The 23,770-nt window shown below is 38.2% G+C and overlaps 1 protein-coding gene across 2 annotated transcripts; it reads left to right on the top strand.

The window, feature by feature from the left end:
- The first annotated feature begins 306 nt into the window (after positions 1-306).
- On the top strand, positions 307-22,711 carry LOC101857974 (protein max). Of its 2 annotated transcripts, XM_035971873.1 has the most exons (7): positions 308-456; positions 7,943-7,975; positions 9,525-9,635; positions 10,763-10,780; positions 11,497-11,620; positions 13,606-13,767; positions 16,561-22,711. In XM_035971873.1, the coding sequence occupies exons 1-6, from the start codon at positions 415-417 to the stop codon at positions 13,764-13,766; spliced, it is 489 nt and encodes a 162-aa protein (XP_035827766.1). In that variant the 5' UTR covers positions 308-414; the 3' UTR covers position 13,767; positions 16,561-22,711. The 2 variants fall into 2 exon arrangements, with proteins under 2 accessions (XP_005106364.1, XP_035827766.1); XM_005106307.3 differs by having other exon boundaries at positions 307-456; positions 13,606-22,711.
- The last annotated feature ends 1,059 nt before the right edge of the window (positions 22,712-23,770 follow it).

The following is a 23,770-nucleotide window of genomic DNA, read 5'->3' as shown; positions in this document are numbered from 1 at the left end:
TGTTTCTAATTCTAATCACGTTGGCGGGCTCGCTGCTTTAGATCTAGATCTACGTGGGTGACGTCATGGGCTGAGATCTGTAGTTTTATTTATAACCTCTTTGTGCCGTCTTAACCTCTTTGTGCTGTCATTATAAATCATAGTCATAATTTACTATTTTTTGTATTTAATGGTCTTGTAAAACTCAAAGTATCATAATAAAATGCATTAAGCTTTTTGGAACAAATAATATCCTTAGAATTTTCAATGTTTATAAACATTATGCGAAACCACGTGAATCGTGAACGACACACATGTCAGATCTCCGTTAAAGAGAGAGAGATACAGTGAGGAAAGGACTTGCTGAGTTTGTGGCTGACGAGTGCAAAATTTTGTTCAAGGTACTCCGGACGGATTGACGAACATTATTACACCATGAGTGACGAAGATAGAGAAATAGACATCGAAAGTGATGCTGTAAGTTTTCATCTTGATTCTTATTCTCATTACGACAATTCTAGGCCCAGATACCGACTCTTTTTTGTTACTGAAGTCGGTCAGGTCGCTGGCACACACTGTCAGTATGAGGTGGTCGGATTCTTATGATTTACACTCACAGTCACAACACTCTGTTAATACTATGATCAATATAGATCTAGATTCTAGATCTAAATCTAGATCTAGATCTAATGTTCGTGACTCTATTTTGGGTTTGGATTCGCTGTAGTAAAGTCTGTTAAATTAACTTTCAATGCTATACTATTGCCACAACAATAACGGATACATCACTGTCTGACTGTAGGCCTACTTGTACACTATCACTAAGTAAGGCTAAGGAAGGCCACTAGACTAAGGGCGATTTTGTAGTTTCGTTAGTTAAAGTCAAGAGTAGGGGGGTCCCCCTGACCATATAAAGATATGCCCCCCTGAATTTTATCCTAATTTGATGTTTTGCAGTTAGGTTGCATCCCTGCTCCTTTGTGTGTAGCCTATTGAAATAGTATATTTGGTCATCCAAGACTTCTGGATTTCTTCTCTGGATGTAAACAAATGGATCTTGACTTTGACGAACGGAACTACAAGATCACTGTACTAAGTACTGTTGTTGTAGTTGTGTGCAGTCAGTTCTCAATGACAATGATCTCAACGTTCATGATTCTCATCATAAATTGCTACTAGAAATCTAGATCTAGATCTAATATCTAGGATTCTAGGCCTAGATCTAGATCTAGATCTAGATCTAAGATCTAAAACTAAAACCAAAGCAAATTTTATAGATTGCTTACAAATATTATTTGTGTCACGACATGGTGGAATCAGGTGCTCCTCAATTTTTAGGCATAGCGGGTGTTGGTATCATCTTACTACTGTAACTGTAAGGAAGTGATTATTCACCGGGTGTGCGCATAAAAGAATTAGTTTTAGGTAGATATCTAGTATCAATTGTCACCGAGTGAAGCGGTGTCAAGTCTGAAAATAACACTTATCTTTAGCATTGTACATAATAATGTGTGTCTAATGGGTCAATTTGTTCTCAACTAATTTCATTGGACGAGCATCTAGTCCAGAGCTACGGTACCAACTTGGCGTGTTTTCAATAAGACCAACACAGGCAATTCTAGAAGTAGAAGGTCACAAACTAGGGCTGGATTCTGCTCGGTTAATCGATGGCTTGCAAAGCAGCGGACGTCTTGCGCTAGAGGCTTGCGAGCAGGCTTGTGATTTGATTTGCCTCCCGCTTGCTATCGGAGGGAACTTCCGGTGAGTTGTGACTCGCGGACAGTCCTGCTGTTCTGTGTCGTGACGCCGCAAACCTTTGTGGCTGTGGGCTCAGTACATATTACAGAAGATTCTCTGGTTATTTGCGTTGAGAGGCTTGCACCAAAAGTGCAAGATCGTTTTTTTTTTCATAGATCGGTTGCAAAAAACAAAAAACTCTTTTCAATGCACTTAAAAATTAACCCTAGAAGCGCTCAGCGTTTCACCAGAAGTAACCCGCCCAAAATGCCGTGCCGCCACAGCCGATCAGTTGTAAATATGGGGGTTTGGTGGGCAGAATATCAGCTGAGATATCCGAAATGTATACCTGCTTCTGAAAAATGACCATTTACGGCTGAACAGATGATAAAAAGCATATAAAACCATATATTTTCTTTAAGCTGATAGAATGAGCCATTCAAAAATGATTAGCGATCAAATAAATACAAAGCCCAGAACGCGATAGACTCAACAATTAATACATAATCACGGCAAAACAAGTGATATAGCGTGTAGTCGCTCAGCAGGACCGCTTCACTTTATCAATCGATATCTCGGCCAAGAGATGCTCTACAAGGTCAAGATAACTTGCAAAGTCATTGGTCACTATTTATAACTTTGACCTGTAATTGACTACGTCATTTTTCCATATAAGGAACACTGGTATTTTCCATTGAAAAGGGTCAGCGTCTATGCCCTTTATATAGGGCTAGCGCGCTTCCCGGTCGAAGTAGGTCAGCCCTATATATAGGGCGTGCGCGCTTCCTGGGTAGCCCGGCTCACGCCCTTTATATAGGGCGTGCGCGCTTCCAGGGTTAATATTGGATCGGCTATTCTTACGATGTTAAGGCCTGTTTATTTTTAATGTGCACGAGCCAAGCGCTTCATCGTCGCACGCAAAAGACCTCAGTTCGATTCGCGTATGGGGAGAAATTTATACTGAGAACCTCCGTCTTTCTGCTGGGGCGTTGTTCCCTCTCAGCCCACGCTGGCCCTGACATTGGGTTGAAGTAGGCCTAGCCCGTCTCCTAAATGTTCTGTATTATGTCACTGTGAGTGTAACACATCTACAAAATAGGTTACATACATACGATACAAAAGCGAATCACAACGACCCCTGGAGTTTTCCATTCTAGGGTAATGTAAGTCTACTTATTCACTACTAGAAACCTAGGTCTCCGTTACTACAATAAATACCATGCTCCCTCTCACTTGTCCACTCGCTTAGCTGATCAACGGCGGGAAGTTAAAAATAACTTCAGCTCTCTACGTTTGCACCAAAACAAGCCCAGCCTCTCCCTTCCTCCACGGTTCAAAGTTCACACAACGAGCGGTACTGCTGTTAGAACACATTGAGCGGTACTGCGGCATGCCGCTTGCTTGCTATCGAGACAGCACAGGTCAGCAGATCAGGTTTCGAGCTTGTCCTGGGACAATTCACTTGGCCTAGCGCAAATTAGTACTGTGTGAATCGTTGGGCTTGTGGCTGCGGACGGGATTTGAGACTTGAGGCTTGCGGACTGTCCGCTGCTTTGCGCAGGCCTTCGATTAATCAAGCAAACTACAGCGCCATGCCGCACAGTGACACCGTGGTCGGGATCTCTCACTCTCCCCCTCTCTCTTTCTCTAACATCTGTGGCTTCGCGGATTGCAAGCAGGGTGGGGATGATGAGGGGGTTTGACACGAGTGGCTTCGCGGATTGCTAGTTGCTGTGGACTTGAAGTTAAGACTAGACAAGGAGGTTACAGTTTGCGTTAGACTCAACGTATCATGCTGGTGATTTGATTTGATGATTTGACCCAGTGATTTGAGGCTTGTGACTTGAACTAGGGGCTTGCGAGCACGAGCTGGTTTGCTACCGGGGTACAGCCCTATCACAAACGCACACAAACTCAAGCACACACACACACACACACACACACACACACACACACAGGCGAACGCACAACTCCGAGCACTCGAGCACAATAAGCTAGATCTACCCACCAACGCAAAAGGAAAAAAGTCAATTTTTGTCAATTGCCACCACGTCACTCGGTGGCAATTGACACTATCATAATTTTATTTACACTGGGTGTGCGAATAAGAATTAATATTATTCACACCGAAGTCTAGCCGTACTTAGATCTAGGTTTGGCCCTATCGACTCAAACCTGTTAAGTACACAGGTCTCATTAGATCTAGATCTAGTAATTATTCAGGTTCAAATACATGCAAGTCAGTAAGGCACCTTTTGGTTTTGTCTGAAATACAAATACTTTAGGCATTGCAAACTAAAAATTTCATTTACAATTCAGCCATCAATATTAAGTACGGCTAGCCTGACAATCTAGCCGTCCTTAAGTGCGGCTAGCCTGGCTGTCTACCCGTACTTAAGTACGGCTGGCCAAGAAGTCTAGCCGTACTTATCTTAGGCCCTATTAACATTAGAAAACAGAAGGTTTAAAATACATGCACTGTCATTAACGCATCTGGTTTCGTCTCTAATACAAATATACTTTAGGTACTGCAAACTAAAAATTTATATTTACAATTCAGTAGACCTATTTTTTTTAGGAAGTGGATATTTATACTGCAGGCCGTCGAAAAATCGGAAGTAATAATTCCACGGCACATAAATTCAGCCAATCAGAACATCCGGTCTATTTGTAATTAAGCCTATAATCTCTTTTCCATAAGTAACGCATTATTATAGATACAATTTAAGATACCTGTATGTTTAGTTAACTATGTTTATTCTTTGCTTAACAATGTTTATCCTTTGCTATCATTTTGTGCATTATGGACAATGATGAAATGTTTTGTGTGATTGTAACGAGAGTGAGAGAAATGCACAATTTATTTTGTGCAAGCAAAATGGAGAGAAGACTGGGTTTTTTTTTTTCAACAGTAGGGTGCCCATTTGCAGATAGGATCAGGTAGGTATGATCACCCGACTCATCGCCTGAAAAACAAACACAATTCTTGCTTTGATACACTTCAAGCAGAGCCTATGCCGTCGAAATATCAATTCCGATCTTTAGACTCAAGACGGCATACCGTATAGGTATCACTTCCGATGTTCAGACAGCATGCCGTGGAAATATCAACTACGATTTTCAGACGGCATGCCGTAGAAATATCGCTACCCTTTTTTTTATGGTCAGTCTAGCCATCAGCTAGCCGTACTTTGCCAGTCTAGCCGTCATTAAGTACGGCTAGCCTCTTCCTTATTCACACCGGATGTGCGAATAAGAAATAATTCTATTCGCACAGGGTCGAGCCTACGTTGAATTTGGACCTCGTTTGTCACACCCGGGTGTCCCACCTTTTGGCAAAGGCTTTAAATGTTCGAAGTGTATACAGACCCAGTAACCGGGAACAAAATCACAAAATATTCAGACCCGGTAGGGGAACTCTTTTGTGATGTCGGAAAGTTTCAGCGCCCAGACCCGTTAGTTTGTGTGTGTGTGAGAGAGAGAGAGAGAGAGAGAGAGAGAGAGAGAGAGAGAGAGAGAGAGAGAGAGAGAGAGAGAGAGAGAGAGAGAGAGAGAGAGAGAGAGGGAGGGAGGGAGGGAGGGAGGGAGGGAGGGAGGGAGGGAGGGAGGGAGGAGAAGGGGGAAGTGCAAGCAAAATATAATATGAAATGTCCCAGTTAACAGGAGGGAAGGAGAGAAAGATAGAGTGGGAAATAGGTGGGGAGAAAGAAAGACAGAGACAAACAAAGAAAAAGAGAGAGAGAGAGAGAGGGAGGGAGGGAGGGAGGGGGGAAGTGCAAGCAAAATATAATATGAAATGTCCCAGTTAACAGGAGGGAACGAGAGAAAGATAGAGTGGGAAATAGGTGAGGAGAAAGAAAGACAGAGACAAACAAAGAGAGAGAGAGAGAGAGAGATACTGCTCAATTGAAATTGACATTGTTCTTTTCTTCAAATTCTGATTCCTCCAACTCCAAAAACGGAGGAAAAACGATCGTTCATCGAAAAGACATCCGCAATTTTCATTTAGATCTAGATCTAGGCAAACCTCGAAACTAGATCAATGATTTATGTCTGTCTGTCTAGATCGAGACTTAGGCCATAGTTCTAGAAGAACCTAAGTCTACCCTGAGCCAAGAGGGCGCTGAAACTTTCAGAAATCACAAAAGAGTTCCCCTACCGTGTCTGTATACTTTGTGAATTTGTTCCCGGTTACCGGGTCTGTATACACTCCCTTAAATGTAAGAACAACTGTACACTTTATCAGTCAAGATTTTGCAATTTAAAGAGGTGGGGATTGCCTTGTTTCCTAGGTAAAATAAGCAAGAAAATAACCCTTAAAGTCTGGTAACTTTCATTGCTTGAGAGTCAAGACTGAAAAATTTTACATTTTTCATGCCTGTAATCGTTTTCCAGTTAAATCCACACAGAATGAGAAATGTACTTTTCATTGGATGTAAATATTGTAAATGGTGTTGAGCCAAAGTTTGATACAAAATTTCCGAAATCGGTGGAATAATAATGGTTTGTTTGATTTCATTATTTTGACGGGCACTTGATTTCAGCATGTTACCAGCTGCCTCACAATTTACTTTCACTCCTGTCTCAGGAAGACGTAGTTAAGTACACCATTTCTCTTATTCACTCATTCTTATCTGATCTGTTTTACATGAATATATATTGACATCATATCAGTCGCAAATGAATAGTTTTCCTAATAAATTTGATTGTATTTATTCGAATTATTTTAAGCTAAGCCTAAAACTGTGTAGTAATAATTTCTGTGTTTTAAGCCAATGTGGGGTTTTTGAAAAATATCGGGGGGGGGTTACCGAGGGGCATGCCCCACTTTTTTCCCCGCAATTTGATGTTTTGCTGTTAAGTTTGAAATTTTCTTGAAAAAGATTCATTTGTGATAGTTTTTTTAGTGCCCGTGGCATATATATGCGACCTGCAGCGAAAATTACGGTCATTTGACCCCCAAAGAGTGCATTTGTGTGCGAGGATGAAAGTGAAAAAGTTAATATTTATCCAGGGGAGCCCCCTCCCTGAAATTGCCCCAATTTAAAAAAAATCTCAGGCATGCTCCTCTGAATACACAACACCCCCTCCCCCTTGATAAAATGTGTTAGATGTATTATTGTGCAAGTATGCTAAATTATAACATACATCATGTTCCATTTAGTCCTTTCCAGTTTCACTGTTTAAAATTGTGAGCATTGGTTTTTGTAGTAAACGTTCAAAGCTGCATCGATAAAGCGAACCGAAAACCCTAAAAACATAAATTTTGTTTGGGGGGGGCTCCAAAGGATGAGTGGGCTTCAGACTCACAATACTATCTAGCATGTGTCGGTGGCACAGTGTTTTGGTTGATTTTCACTGAGGTGTGAGACATCTGTGGTATAGCAGTGAGAGAGGTGCTTTTAGATAAAAGCAAATCGAAATCCCCAAAGTAGGTGTTGGGAGCTGTAGTGGCTGAGTAGGCAGAGACTACAGGCTCACAATAATGCCGAGCATGTGTCGTTGACACAGTGTTTAGGTTAGATGGATGGTCATTGGAGTGAGGCATGTAATGTGTAGCCTTGAGGCACTTTGCCATCTCACAAAGGAGACAAGGGGGCTAGTCTGACAAGTGTTTAAAACTAGACAGTCTACCAGTCTATACTGAGTTGGGACTCATTGGCTGCATTAGAAGTGTTTGTCCTGAAAAGGCTCATGAAATTTTTGGTTGTTGTAGTATACATTTTTCCTCAGTCAGCCTTTATAGGCTTGGACTGTCGTCATTGACTGTTCCCTTGATGGCGACATCGTCCCCTTCGGTCACTTACTGTTGTGACTAACTTGTTAATTGTAATCCTTCTAACTGCAAAATTCTTAGTTCTAAATGCATCCAGGGCTTAGCCGCTGACATTGTCCCGTCTAATCCCTTGCTGTGGCGACTTATTGGTCAATACCATTACCGGCACTGCAAAATTTTGCAGTCCACCCATCCACACTACAACTGTAAATGCCACCACGTTTGATCTAAATGCACCCATTGAAAGTAGACCTTGGCCAAACCGGCAAGACTTTCAGTAGCCGATTAGATCACCATACAGCATGATCAGTCACGTGGAACTTAAAGTAGAGCGCCTTATTGCAGTAGACTCAAGTAGACTGGCACCTTCTTTTAATTGTTTTTTTATAGCTAACGTTCGGGTTTCTTTTGAAAGAATGATGAACAAAATTACTTTTTCTGTATTTGCAGGATGATGAAGAATGTAACCAGACATTCAGCTCGGTAGGTTGGCTATGTTAAATTGACAAGTAGTCTTTTGTTATCCTATTGTGGCTGTGGTTAAGGCTTTTTCAAAGGTCATTCCTGTATTCTTCTGGTCTAGTGTTACCCTCAGGGGAACAGTTGGAATCACAAAAGCCTGACTACTTCTGTTCTTGTCTCCCTTTTTCTCTTTAATTGCTAGTGCTTACTTCACTTTACTTTGTTTCTCTTTCCTCATTCTTTCATATTGATTTAAATTTGTTTTCTGAGCAAGGTTACTGTAAATGAGAGTTTATGTTTGTAGAGGAATTTCAAAGAGCCTTCTTGTTATTTGAAATTTTGGCTTTATCTTTTGAGTCCTTTGTGACCTGTAGTGTAAATTTTTTGTTTTTATTTATCACTTTTCATTGGACATCATTGTTTTGTTCCTCACTTTCTCGGCCAGAAAAGGGCACATATATATTATAATTTGAATTTGCTTCTTCACATACCACTTTTACCTATTTGCATGCATAACACTCCTTAGCAAGAGGAGGTGAAAATTAAGTTTTTCAGCTGGAGCTAGATGCCTGGATCCCATAGTTTCAGTAGATCAGGGACAAGGCTTAATACCTTTGAGATAATAATAGGATCTTAGGTGGGTAATCCCACCTGGGATAAATGTAAAAAAACTTGAGTCACTTGACACTCTTAGAGTTTGTCTCCCTATATGCGACATCGCGTCACGTGTGGTCCTTGCCGCTCTAAAATCTGTCACTTAAGATTATTTAGAAGCCATCTCCTTACTCCCGATGGGACATCATGTTGCACATGCCAGTGGCCTGCGAACGGTACGTGTATCGATCGAGGGTCTTGTCGCGTGCAACAGACCGGGGGGTGTGACAGGTTTAGATCATCACCATTGATCAAAATACCTAACGAAGGAGTGACAGTCGACACACCGTGTGTGATGTGGTGTGTGTGGGTATGTGTGTGTGTTTGAAGGATGTTCATCTTTAATTCAATCCAATGCAAGTTTTGTGAATCTAACCTTTTTTTTATATTTTTTTTTACGGACAGCAGGAGGAGAAGGAGGAGGAAGAGGAGGAGGAGGAGGAGAACTTACACAGGATTGGCCATGTACGAAATAAAAAATGTCAGCGGCTCGTAGTACACCCATCTAACGGACTTTGTACTTCCTTGTCAATCTTGACATTAAAATCTGCCACTGTCTCTCTTCTGTGAATTGATAGTCATGTGACTGCTTACCCAGTTGCACGTGGCTAAATGTCGCGTTGTTCATGAGGAGACAGTTTTGTTGCTTTTGTCGCAGAATGAAAATTTTGGGGCGATGTGGTCGCGCATAAGGATACACACTCTCGTGACTCATCACTAGTGACTGTCGCGCGCGACTTAACGTTGCATCGCGTTTAAGGAGACATAGGCTTTGTGCTAACTGTGTATAGCTTTGTTACCAAAGCATGCAATGATAAAGCAGGTGTGAAAGTGGGTTTATTTTTGTCCTGATTAACTATTTTCTTCAATCTTCACTGTTGCATTTTTCTGACAGAAAATTCCTTACATTTTTCAGGATGACAAAAGAGCACATCACAATGCTCTAGAACGGAAGCGTCGAGATCATATCAAAGACAGCTTTCACAGCCTCCGAGATTGTGTCCCTCAAGATGACAGCAAGGCAAATGTACATACATATATGTATAATATATTACTTATTGTTGGTTGTATACCTTTGATGAGAAGCCTTTTTAGGGTTTTTTATTAGGAAAAAACCCATTTGACCAAGTATTCTTAAGTAAATTGTTCTGTGGGTACGTTTCTCTAAACCGTAAATAGTACAGTACCTGGGTGGGTAAAGTAAAGTTCCCGTGCATGCATGTACTACGTCAAGCATTGGCAAACTATGGCCTGCGGTGAGTTGGTAATGGATTTTTTAAAAAATCAAAAAGAAATCATCAAAACTGTCCTTCTTGAAAATTAAAATGGATAATTCCTGTTCCATCTGGATTCAATAGATCTTTAATTTTATCGTATAAAATAATCTTAAGTGGCATGCTACAGTGTCAGTTTTAGTCTAATTTCTGAGAGTTTGGGTATATCAATGGATTTCACTCAATTCTCTTTTGCTTTGACCCTCAAGATATTTGGAATCGCTATTTCTGACATGCAACTTTGACATGCTTACTCATGCCGTTTCTACATGCTTTGAAAGGGCTTTGTATAATGATGCATGTGCATTTTGATAGGTGTAAACATCAATATCAGTCAAATTCCATTGTTTTGCAATATTATTTTTATGTAATTTCTACTGGAAGGGGCAAAGAAGAGCAGGCCCTACACCAATTATAAAAAAAACCTCCCACCCCTCAAGACTGATGGTCAGCACTGAAGATTCTACCATGTCTTGTTTTCAGATGTCATTTTGAGTTGAGCAGAATTATGTGAGCCTGTTCCGATCTTTCATTGATTACCTATGGTTAGGTGTAAAATTAGCATTGAACCTTTCGGAATATACTTATATTAGATGAAATTATAGTGTTATAGATCTAAGTGTGTAAGGGATGAGCACATGCTTTATGTCACAGTATGAGTTGAAAAATGTAAGACTATGTGATAAATCTGTTAGGAAGAAAAGCATATCGTAGTAAATTCTTGAGAAGCTTATATATATATATATATTGTCATATTGTGTTGTATTGTCATATTATTGTCTATCATTACTTTGTTCACAGTTTTCTTCTCCAAGGAAAATATTATATTGTCAATAATTAAGCAAAAAATTCTGAACTTGTACCTTTTCTATTTTTTCAGACGAATTCTTCCAGCAAGGTGAGGACACATTGTGTACAATATATATCATGTCTGCCTACTTCATATAATCATTACATATGTTATAAAGCAATAGCTATTTATTTAATATTTTAATGGAAATTGGGTGCAGAGAATGGAAAAGCTGAATTTTTTAATTAAATGAAAAAAATATGTGTTTATATCATGTGGTATAGTATAAGTATGTCATGGAAATCAAAGATTTGCGATAAGTGGCTATTGGCATCTTTTACTGTAAATCTTTTAATTGGCATTTTACTGGTTTTATAGCATATCTTTTGAGGTCAAGAGAAATGCTTGATTTTGTATGTAAATCAGTCTTATGTCTACGTATAAAAAGTGAAATGTAATGTGATTACTTTGAGACTTACTTTAAAAAATGTGAATTTTTTTTTTTTCTTCATGTTGTGCCTTTACTTCCTCTTCCTTATGTCTGTTATGCACATAAGTGTCATCTTTTGCCAATAGGAAGCGAAAAGGTACCTCACTGAGTTTTTAAGAATGATTCTCAGAACGTGAAGGTGCTAAAATTCTTGAAGCACAATAATTTACTTTACTTTACTTTACCCTTCCTCCTGTATCATTAGATGCTTAGAAGAGGTGTAATTGTCGGTCAAGGGCTAGGTAGTTGATTAGTTGAAAATCTGAATGCGATGCACAATAATGATTAACTGAAGAAATCTAAAAAAACTTTTATGTTTTCTTTTTTGCTCCAGACATCTAGGGCCCAGATTTTACGGCAAGCAGCAGAGTACATCATCCGTATGAGAGACAAGACTACACAAAGTGACAAGCACATTCAGATTTTGAAGCAGCAGAATGATGAGTTACACGCACAGAGTGAGTCCTTTAGGAGTTTTTATTACATTTGCTTTCCTTTCAAAGTTACCCTTTTCATTTGGGGTGGGGGATAAGTTGAGTGACTACAACTTAACAGGTGGGAAATTATTATGGAGTGACAAATTGAAAGTCCAATCATGCATTTCGGGAATAAAGTTTGAAATGTCTCTTTGCCACTCCAAATTGAACTTTTGATTGATAGCGTCTTTGACTGTTACTGTTGCTTTTATTGCTCTTGAAGTTGCAGATTGTGTTCCACAGCTGTTTTGTTGCTTCTTTCTGTGATAAAAGTCCTTGGTGTTCCTGTCTGTCTCATAAATGTTTCTTTTTTTTTTTGGCAGAAGAAACTTAAAAGAATGTACTGTGAGACAATGGGTTCTCATTACGGTGTTGCCATTTTTTACTTTGGGTTGGTTGAAAAAATGGAGTCTGTTCGATTGAGGATCTTCCCTGGAAAGTCAAAGGTCCTAAGGACAGATGCACAGCGAAAGGAGCAGGTCACAATAGAATGAAAGGCACTAGAAAATGTTGAATCCTTCTGCTATCTTGGGAGTAGAATTGACAGAGAGGGAGGAACTGGTGCTGACATAAAGTCTCGCATTGGAAAAGCACAGGCTGCTTTCATATCTTTGGATAGAATTTGGAAGACCAGAGATATCTCACTTCGAACAAAGTTGAGGATTTTAAATTCAGATGTGATGTAGGTCTTGTTGTATGGATGTCAGACATGGAACGCCTCACAGACTTGCATAAAGAGGATCCAGGTTTTCTTGAACAGGTGTCTAAGAAAGTTACTGAGGATCAGATGGACAGACAGGGTCACCAATGTGGAAGTGTTAAGGAAAACAAGACAGATCCCAGTCAGAGATAAGGTAGGAAGAAGGCAGTGGAGATGGATTGGACATACTCTCAGGAAGTCAGGCAGCTGCATAACAAAGAAAGTTTTGGATTGGAACCCACAGGGTAAGAGATCAAGGGGAAGACCGAGTGGGACCTGGAGAAGAATCACGGAAATGGATTTACAGAAAAGTGGGAAGACATGGAATAACATCAAGAGGCTAGCCCAGGATAGAGAAAAGTGGAAGATGTTTGTCCATGGCCTTTACCCTGGTGCAGGGTGAGAAAGGCAATGATGATGATGGTTGAAAAAATGAAAATTTAGAATTTGTAGGTTTTATTATTGATCTATTTCCATTGATTGTCAACTTGTACAATTAGACTCTTGAATTTGAAGTGCTTGACGTGATATATTATGTACTTATTCAGGACGAAGGAACACAATTAATTAAGAAACAAACAAACTTGGAACCTAATTTTAGATTTTGATGGAGTTGAGATATGTGCAAGATGGTTCGATGGGGAATGCCTTGAGTGTATACGCGATTGGAGTCGTACCTTGTTATGTATAGTATGAAATCAAGTAGATTATTGTGTCAGTGATAACTTACTTATCTTCAGGACACCGAGAACTTCAGCATCACTGCAACCTGTGCTTCCCCAGTCTTTCCAACTCTGACTTGATGAGTATGCGTTCTCTTTGAGTTTTTCTCCTTCTTTGAGACCCAAATATAAAGTTATTCCTGCAATATGTTTTGTGTCTATGAATGCTGAACTCAGGCATGGTTTTGACATTTGATTATCTTGCCCGTCGCCGCCCACCAGTTTTTTTTCCTAATACACGACGTATAGACCTATGCTGTGAATGGAAAATAGAAATGAATAGGTGCAGACAGAAATGCCTCGCTAAAGGGAACCGGGGGACAACACACACATACACACACACACACACACACACACACACATATACACACACACAATGCCCCTAATGATGACTGATTTGCCAGTGATCCTGATTTTTTTCACCAGATCCTGATTATTTCTCTCTGAGGTCCTGATTTGTCGATTTCATAGAGTGGCAGGTCTGGCTTCTATGTTTAAACGACACTCAAACAAACTAATGTTCTTTCCTCTAAATACATTTTCAGTTAAAGCTCTGCAAAAGTCTCAGGGTGGCAAATCAGGTCATGGATCCTCCAGTTTCCTGAATGACCACCATGGGGATGAAGACTACGAGAGTTATGAGGAAGAAACTGTTGTGACGTCACCTCCAACAAAAAAGAAAAAAACAAAAGCTACCAATAGCTGAGGTTCGTTTATCATTTAAAATTAGGGATATCACATTTCATTGGGAAGCTCTGGATATTGCTGATTCATCGTCATCCATATCAAGTTGTGGTGTTCTTGGACGTGCATGAGTTACTGTGAGGTTTAAAAAATACCAGTTAAAACAATTACCTAGAAAATATATATTTCCGAATTCTGTTTCATGGATTTTGTTTTGTTTTTGTGATAATATCACCAGAGTACTTCTTGATGTGGTGATCACTGCTTCTGTTTTAGTACATCTAAGTCCTTTAATACAATTTACATCTTTCAGATTTTACTGAATACTTATGAGACTGAAATATTTTGTGTAAGACTAAATATCCTGGAAATGTCAAAAGTGAACAGAATTGTACAGTTTAAGGCAACCATGTTTTTGACTTTTTAAATGTAAAGAGGGAAATGTATGTTCGGAATGTTAAGGCAGAAGCAATACCTATGTTGCATTTGGTGAAAACAATTGATTCTTGTGCAAGTGTTTGAGATTGTTTTTTTAAAAAAAAGATATGCAAAAGTGAAGACTATGCTGTTACCCACCTTGAGTAAACACCCTATAGCGTTGATCATGTATATTGTACTAACACCGTAAACCTTAATTAAATGTCCATCAAGCTCAAGAGGAAGCTTAAGACTCTGAAAAGGCGAAAAGAAATTTTAAAGTTTTCCCGCGTCTACTAAAATGAATAAAGTATCCTGTATCCCTTGAATGGGCAACTTTGGACCCAAAGAATTAGATTGCCCTACAAGTATAAGTAACCGTATCTGATACATAACATGCTTTTTTAATGTTACAAACAAACTACTCAAGTCTAACCTCCAGACAATTCGCCTACTCATAGCTCATTGCATTGCATTTCATACCTAACGGTGATCTATGAGAGATGCTTGGTCATTTTAATTTTTTTTTAGTGAGCACATCAGATTCTTTATCAGTTGCCACTGGAGGCATTTGAAACACACTCACTGCCAGATCAGGCTGGGTGATTGTGGGCATAGATTCAAAGACGCGAGTCACTTACATGGCAGAGTAGAGAGTGAGGCTTGTAAGTTTGCCCAGCATAAAAAACTGCTAGTGATGAAAATATTGCTCATAGGTGGAGAGCTACATGTAAATATCTGGCCATCTAGACTGACCCTATTGGTGTACATTATGGAAGGAGGATGCCACCCGCGGGGAATCTTTTCCTTGAATTATGTAGAATGAAGAGAATGGAAAATAAGAATGCTTTTACTCTCAATACATGTGCTAGATTGTTCCACAAGCACATCCATCTGTGTGCACCGTTTTCTCCAAAGCACTTTTCGACTTTGCACATTGAGCTCAAAATGTAGGTCCACTCATATAGGTAACCTAGACCATGCCAAGTCATATAACAACAGAGAGAGGGCTGATGAAAGTCTGAAGGGGGTAGGGAGTGGAGGGGCAATGCTCATGTGACCCCTCCCTCTCTGATTTATTTTGGCACAACAGTTGTACAATTGTTTTAGATGACTGGCCGAGGTCAGGAGCTACCAATAAATTGTTCTAGAGAAACCTCTGAATAGAAACCTGTGCCTGTTGAATGAATGCCAGCCTTTTACTTTCATACAGTCTATCTGGTCCTCTATTTCTAAGTTAGGGCTAGTTCAATATATTCACAGTAGGATTGAGGAAAAGATGATTCTTTTAAAAATTGAACCGATGTTTGTTTGGGGAAGTGGCAAGGGGGCCAGAGAACAAGAACAGTATCTGCTGTGAACAGAAGATTGCTATCTGATGAACAAAGACAAATTTTTGTGTAGAATCATTGATGTTAAATGCTCAAGTTAGTCGAACTTTGCTTTCTCTGAAATCTTGGACTCTTGTGAAGTTAAATCAATTTGTTGGACGCTAGGTTCGCTGTATTTCAAGTTTTTTTCCTCCCCAATTTCCATAAGAGTGAATATGAAGAGGTACATAAATAATAGAATGCATGGTATATTTTTTCATGCAGGAATGTGTGCTATTTAAATGCAATCTTTTACTAATACTTTAGAATATCGAAATTATGAGCCAGTATTAAGATGGAGTTTGCATTTTCCTTATCGCACTTTTGGTTTGTCAACTTTAGAACATTCATTGCACCAGCTTGTTCTTTTATCATCCAGTTTCTATGCAAAGCTTTCTGTACTATTAACAACAAGGACAAACATAAACATTCCATAAATTTGCTAGAAATCATTGGGGCTAGTGAATTCTGGATTTCTCTTCTCACACTTCCGTATAGTTTTTCCCAACTATATAGCCTACATTGGCCTCCCTGTTCCTTTGTGTTGTAATTGTTCTATTTTCCTGGCAATAATGGTCTGATTTTTTTCTCTCCGTCTAAAATATGAACAGGTTAAATGACCTGCTGCACCATAAAAGAAACTTATTTGTTTTAAAGCTTGGTATCTCAATTGTTATGATAAAAGGATTGCCATACTGTCAGCTGGGTTTTTTTTTTTCTTTTTCTTAGGTATTCTTAGATTTTGGTTGTTCGATTGTTGCTTCAGGAAGGACTTCATTCCGTTCTGTCCTACTGCAAGTGATCTAGCTGTTGACAGAGGCTTGCAACTGATTTATAGAGCTATTTTGCTCTTCCAGACACCGTAGGTCGGCGAATAGGTTTTTACAAATTGTTAAATGCATTGATGAGGACACAAAAAAGTGATAACATGAAGGGCAATTTTACAACTTTAAAATGACTGTATGGTAAAATTTTTTTTTTTTACGGCCCTTAATCTCGGTTGTCACATAGTCTTTCTTTACATTACAGAGCATGCCCACAGAGATGATCTAAGGTGCGACATCTTTTTAATGACCATGATTGGTACAAATAACCTCCAAGCCTTTTATACCTATCTCTTACCCTTTGTCAACCCTATGCAGTCGTTAGTGTTATTGTCACCCTTTTCTGCGTTTTGTTTTTGATGGGTGGTTGGTGGATGCTCTAGTTTGATCTTCTTATTTTATTTTTCCATGCTATTTCTATGCATGGCAACCAGTTCCCTGTAGTATGTGGATGATGGTCATTGTTGTGCTGAAATTGTTGTACAGTTCTACTGGACAAAATATTTCTTCTGGTTGGTGGTTAGGGATAGGTCCTGTATGTTTCTTGTCCATCTACTATGACCGTCTGTTGCTTTGCTTTTCCCAGCTCCAGATTATTGTTAATTTGTTGATGTGCTGATCTTAAGCTCAAGCAATTTTGCTGTTTTGGTCGTCCCATGTTCCCTCTTTTTAATGACAGGTATTCAGTATTGAAATGGCTTCTTAGATGAAATTAAAGGTACTAAAATGATCATATTGGTATGCATCTGTATTCTCTCAGATGAGTGAAGTAAAAACCTGAAAAGGCTGTAAATATTCCGTTTTGTTCATTCTGGAGACTATATAGTATACATGACCTATTGACATAACTGACGATAGCAACAATTATGTAGGTGTTAGCAATCAGGTGGCTTTCTGCACAGCTGGTATGTTAATTTATGTGGTAAATATTCACCAAATTATTGTCATAAACGGATGTCAGATGTCAGAGAGAAAATGAATTAATTTGACTGTATTTCCATCCATCAGTGTGATGTTTTATTTTTTTGAACTTTGATTTTGTTTTTGTGACTACTTTTGGTACTGACTGAACTGTGGATATTTTTCAAGTGGCTCTTATGCTTCGATGTTTCTTTAATGCCTTGAATCCCTGCTGACCTGGAACTAGAATGTTTTGTGGCAGTACACTTAATTAAATAGAATAAAAATTTGCAAAGGCTCATCTGCGAAGTAATCTGCCAATATTAGTACTCTAGCAACATTTATACCTAGGTGGTTTTTTCTTACTGAATTGGTATTATACAGGCCAATGGCACAGATGACTCTGGTTTTGAACAATCTAAGGGGTATTGTTGAAACTGGATCGTTATGGGAGATTTCTAGGTGCTCCGTCTTCTTCCCTTGGTCCTACCGGTGACGGATGTTGAATTAGGAGGTCTCTTACAGTGCCGAAAGAGGGGTTGTGCTAAACCCAGACAATTTTTATTTTACTACTTATTATACTCAAGTCAGTGAGCTCTATAGTTGGAGCACTGATTGATCTCTGCCTCCATGGAGATGTTGAGGTTTTGTTAGCAGGTACAGAATGGAAGTCACAGCTGCTGTACTGTTACAGATGAGATCAGACAGGTCGAGTTGCAATTTAATTTATTTTGCCTGTTTTTTTGTTGGTCTTTTTAAAAATTCAATTTTGAACACATTAATTGCCTAAAGAGCTGGATACAGGAGATGCTTCATTATTCTTTTAGAATGGGAATTTTGTCGATGTGTCAATCAGTTTTTATGTTCTCCTGACAGTGAAATGTAAAAAGTCACATTCTCTGAAGTGATTGTTGTTGCTTTAGGAACATCTATTCAAGACAGTTTGTGAGAGGTTTAAAAAAATCTAGTTGTAAAGGTTTCGTGAACACCATTCTTTTTTAGTGATTTTCAATTTCTTTATGCTGTTCACATCATGTTTACGTTTTGTATGGAAATCTTTCTGGCTTGCAGTCTCACTGCTCCTGTTTTTCAAACTGTTTTCACAATCTGTGTATCATCGTCTATAGGATGCACGCACACATGAGACACAGGTAGACAAGGGAGCCAAATTTTTGGTATAGTTGGTATAGATCATTGCATTGGATAAAGATGCGCCAAATTTTTCATGGCAAAGATTTCTTTGTGAGTAACGCTTAAACTTAAACATTTTTGTTGAAAAACTTAAAATTATCAATGCTCCACATTGTCATTTCATTTTAAATTGAAAAGGTCTCGGATCTCATCATCACTAATTTCTACAGCATCATCCCTGTCATACAACAAGTCATAATTTACTCGTTCCCTTACTCGTGAAGTTTGTTCCCTTAGTCTGCCTCTGCTGTGTTTTTTGATTGTCTATTTGTTTCATGATTAAGGCGCATTGTGCTTTGAAGCCCTGATTTTTAGGTTAAAAGTTGTGTATTATTCGCGCTGATGTATAACAGTATGCCATCTGTACAAACTGCTGGGCTCTATTTCTTATTTTTAGAATGAGATAAAATCTTCTTGGTTACCAACTTTAATTTTTGTATGAGTAGTATAGCTTCAACTTTTGTATGATTAGTGTGAACGGTGTCTTGTACTTCTGAAAGCTTGACTGAAGGGAGGACGATGAAGAGTCATTATACCTCTTCAAAATCAGCTGGATGTAATATTCTGAATTGACTTGACAGTTTAAAAAAAGCTTTGTTCCTTTCCATGTTATTTTACCGAACAAACAAAGCTTTTGAACTTGACAGGTTTCTTGTCATATTTTATCAGTTTGGACCATTCATTTAAATCAGATTTGGTGCCTTTGTACATGGGTGATAGTTTTTAGTGTTGCTCATAATATGCGCTTTGTGTGTTTTAAAATAAAAAATCATGTATGACTTCTTTTGGGAGATTGGGGAATGAGGATGTTATGGGGGGGGGGGGTTGTATCTGGTAAGTCATTTTTTTTCTTTCACTGCTATTTTGTTTGTTTTGCTTTGGCTGTGCTCTGCCTATCAATAAGCTGATGTCCTTCTCTTGAATTCTTTGGTTCTGTCTTTCCCATTTGTAGTCCTGATTCAGACCCACTCCTTTTACGTCATCCCTCATTTATGCACATATGCAGTTGAACTCAGATTGCCAGAACTCTTTCAGGTCAAGCTGTCTGGTTTGAGTTTGATAGGTTGGTGGAGAGTTACTTCCTGTTTCTGATTTTGGTTGATTGGTGGGCCTGGGGAATGGAGGATGACTAACTTGTTGTTTAGATGCTATTCTCTTTGTTCAGAAGAATCGTATAAGTGTAATATAAGAGCACATTCAGAAAAAACAACTCCTGATGAAAGTCCCAATTCAGCTCTGGGTATCTTTTCTATATCAGTAATCTAGCAGGGGCAGAATGGAGGGCTTGGCTGCTCTGTTGTTTGAACTTGCTGGCCAGCCTATACTGAAATGAGCTTTGAACTTTTCAGTGCTTAATTGACATGTTTTTTGAATTTGCAGCAATATTTAAAGGTTATGCCCCTTGTTAAAATCAAGTACATCAGGAATAGTGGTCAGTTCCAGGCTCCACTGTGAACAAATTAAAGTGTGGTTTTAGTCAAACAAAGAATGATATGTATGTTAGTTGTTGTAATCTCACACTCCTTGCCACTTCTCAATGCCATTATTGTTCTGTTCTCATTAAATGACTCTAGTGATATTGTCTTAAAGAGCTTACCGGTAGTTTTTCATTGATGTACATAGCATATTTTTCTGTAAATAGTGTAAAGGAATTTTCATGATTTTCTTCATTTTTCATGTCATACTGCATCTTTGATTCTTTGTCGGAATTTGCATTTTTTTTTTTCAAGGATGACAATATGAATAGGAGTCTATGTATTTAGAAAGGAATTAAGTGAAAAGAGAGTGATTTCAATGTTTTCTAAATAATCTCCTGGTCTCCTAATAGTCTGGAATGTAATAGTATGTTTATTTTTGTAGAGGCTTTATGATTCAAGACTGAGTTATTCATCTGAGCCCAAATTATGTTCATTTTTTTTCATTCTTTTTGTTACTTGTTTATATGATAAAATTTGACATCCTATGAAAATACTGTGATTGATGTGTTGGAACAACATAAGGCTCATCCATGTTTAGAAATTACTGGGGGAGGAGGGATGCTTGTTATATATTTTCTTCACAAATTATGTAATACCCGGTAGTCAATGAATAGGGTGAGTAATGAATAAAGAGAACAATTATAGGGCAGAGAATCTTTTGTGAAGGAGGCAAGTTGTGGCTGTAAAACTGTATGAGTGCATATATATGCAAGAATGGTTATTTTTATCATTTACCCCTTGCATTAAATATTTTTTTTCTATAATGGATTGTGGATGGATTTCTTTTTAATGACTTGGATATTTGTCGGCATGTGTACATCATTTTTTTATTTGGTGATAATGGTATGGTAGGTCAGTTTGATTTTGGCTTTTACTTTTAAGTCTGACTTACTCTGTTACTGTAGCACTTTGAAGGTATAAATATAGGCTTGTGAGTATAACTGTAAGGTATAGATATGGGGTTTTTTTTCTCTCCACAAAATCATTAAAATTTATTAGAGCCTTCAATTTGTTTAGTCCTTTAAAAAAACAAATGTTCATTAATTTTTTCCTATGGGAAATACATAAATTAAAAAATTTGTTTTGACTTCTTTGCCAACTGATTTTGATTGTTGAATATTATTTAAAGTGGTGTGTTCATGTTTGCAGGTGGACAGTAATAAATAAAGTGAGAGCAAGTCATTATGAAGCGATTGAAGAAAAGTTGCTGTGTTGCTTCACGTGGACTATATTAGTTTGTATGGCAACATGGTGTAGTAGCAGGCTATCAGCTCAGTACTTTTTTTAATTCTTGGTTTGTTACTGGTTGGTGCTCTGCTACTTAACTTTTCATCAGTGTTACATCTTGTCCTCTTCACCACACTCGCCATGTAATTGTGCTGACTAGCTATGGTCTACGATTCAACAGGTGTTTTTCCATGGTGCTTACTTTTGGGGAAAGACAGCTACTTTAGGAAAAGAAAACTACATCTATTACTCAGGTTTTTTGTTAAAAAAAAAAAAATCCAGTTTCTTTTATGGTAAAGAGTGAATTCTGTATTGCTTGTACTTATTTTTATTTTATTTCCATTAATGCTGCATAATTTCCTGATGTTTCAGATGAAAGTAAAATATTTCAAAACTTAACTAATAGTAATATCCGTCACAAAAATTCTCTGAACTTGCACATTTAATTTATAACAATATGTTCTCAAGAATTCACAGGTTTAGAGAGATGGCTACCCTGTTTTTCCATACTATCAAATATCTACGTATTTGTTCCTTGTATTATCTGTCCATTACCACTTATATTATGTTTGACCCCTAGAGTGACAGTGACAAACTGCCCGCCATATATGACACTTTGATGATCGCGTTGGGTCTGAAAGAGTTCCATGTAAAATGAAAGGGCTTAAATTCTTTTTCATTTCTTACAAATTATCAAAAGGATGTAAAGATATAATTATACGTGTACAGGACTTTAGTGTCTTGGTCTTGAATTACTAAAACCTTGTTATATGAATTTTGTCAGGCTAACCAAGTTTGTGTGGAACAAAAATTTTGTCCTATGAATGTGATACATTTTTTTTCTGTGGATTAGCTGTTCTACTCATTTTGTTTGTGAAAAGATAAATATGGATGATTAAATCCTGTTTAGGGGGAATGGGGATGAAAATGTGACATTTTCTCGTTATATCTAGGATAAGGACGGCTTATGATATTTGAGGTTCTCATTCCTGGCAGCTTTGTGTATACAAATGTACTACTCTTTGTTGAGTTTCCAACTCCATGATTATTGATAAGGTTGATCTATAAATACCAGTTATGAATGATTGTTTGTTTTTTTTTAAACCCAAAAGCCCACTTATTTTTTTGGGTCATATTTGTCTGTGTGACTCTGGCATTTGTGATGGTTGCGATTAGGCACTTCACTGTAGCACACAGGAGACCCGAGTTCGATTCCCAAGTGGGGAGAAATTTTAAGCGAGTGTCTTGGTCTTTCTGCTGGGATCTTGTCTCCCACTCAGCCTGGATTGGCCCTGACAGACAGGGTCAGAAGTCTGCCTACGAGATGAACTAAATTGTGTCAATAGGGGCGTAAAAACACCTACCTACATAAAATTGTCTGTGTGAAATGATGTGAATGGAATACCGCACAGAAAATGTTAAATTTTAGGAAATAAAGATCTCTTTGAAATGACTCCAGAAATTTGCATGCATACTCTGTTTTTGAATGATAGAGATGTAAATTAGTAAGATGAAGCTTCATTTTTCAATGTGAATAAAGTTGTCAGCATAAGCAAATACTTTTTGGTGTCTGACAAGTTTTGATTACTGTTGTCTTGCTTCTGGGGATGTGTTGTGCTGTATGTTCTTATCGTCGGTGTCACAAGCAATCCACGTCTGGTGTGGTTTGCTTTTTCTTTCCTATCAAACATCTATTATCCTTATCTCCGCCTTCTTGTTTTTTATGTTTGTTTCTCTCTTGTAACACTTCTAATCTTCTGGCGCTCATATGACCTTAAGCAGTTGGGAGCGCTGTAAAACCTCTACCGTACTAGTACTAAACTAAAACAAGCAATCTACGTAAGTCTGTTTGGTACTTTTTACACCAGAGACAAAAGAAAAACCTCAACTAGTTTTTTTTTGTGGTGTTGTTCCTATCAGGAATTAGGAAAAGCAAGAAAATAGCTTTGACCATAGCATAAAACTTAATTTTGGTGATGTTGAAAGGTGCATCTTTGATAGAGCTTGGGGTTAAAAATTGATAATTGCACATGATGGACATAAAAACTAAATTTGGACCTCACTGACATTTGGAGTCTGAGTCTTTAATTTGATGGCAAAGATCATAAGGCATAAGGGTAAGCTTATATCATATTGAAGAGTCAGTCAAGACTCGGTGCTGCAGTTTGATTAAACATATATGTACAACTGAAGTGGAAAAAGTCGAGACAAAAGTTCATAACCACTTACGTGTACACTTAATTGGCAGAAAGAAATAAGCACAGTGATTTGATTTTGAGTGATGCTGAGCAAGTAAACAATTAAATACATATAAATTATAGCCCCTATTTGTTTTGCTCACCCTGTAAGCAGGGTCAAACTGACCTAAGCTTTTTTAAAATATTGCGACAGACAAACTCACACTAGTTGTCAAATTTACTTCCAAAGTAGGTGATAAGAACCCTAGCACAACTGAAGTGGAGGCAGCTGGTGCAATTACATTTAATTAGAATGGATGGTAGCATGAAGAGGTCTGAGTATACAAGTACTGCATGAGAAAGGCATTATGTTTCATTATTCCTACTGAGACTGAGAAGAAATAGTGAATATACAATAGTATTGTAATTATAGTGCTTTTCA

The sequence above is a fragment of the Aplysia californica genome, unplaced genomic scaffold (assembly GCF_000002075.1).
Source record: "Aplysia californica isolate F4 #8 unplaced genomic scaffold, AplCal3.0 scaffold00525, whole genome shotgun sequence".
Lineage (NCBI taxonomy): Eukaryota > Metazoa > Mollusca > Gastropoda > Aplysiida > Aplysiidae > Aplysia > Aplysia californica.
This window is presented reverse-complemented; position numbering and strand designations above follow the sequence as displayed.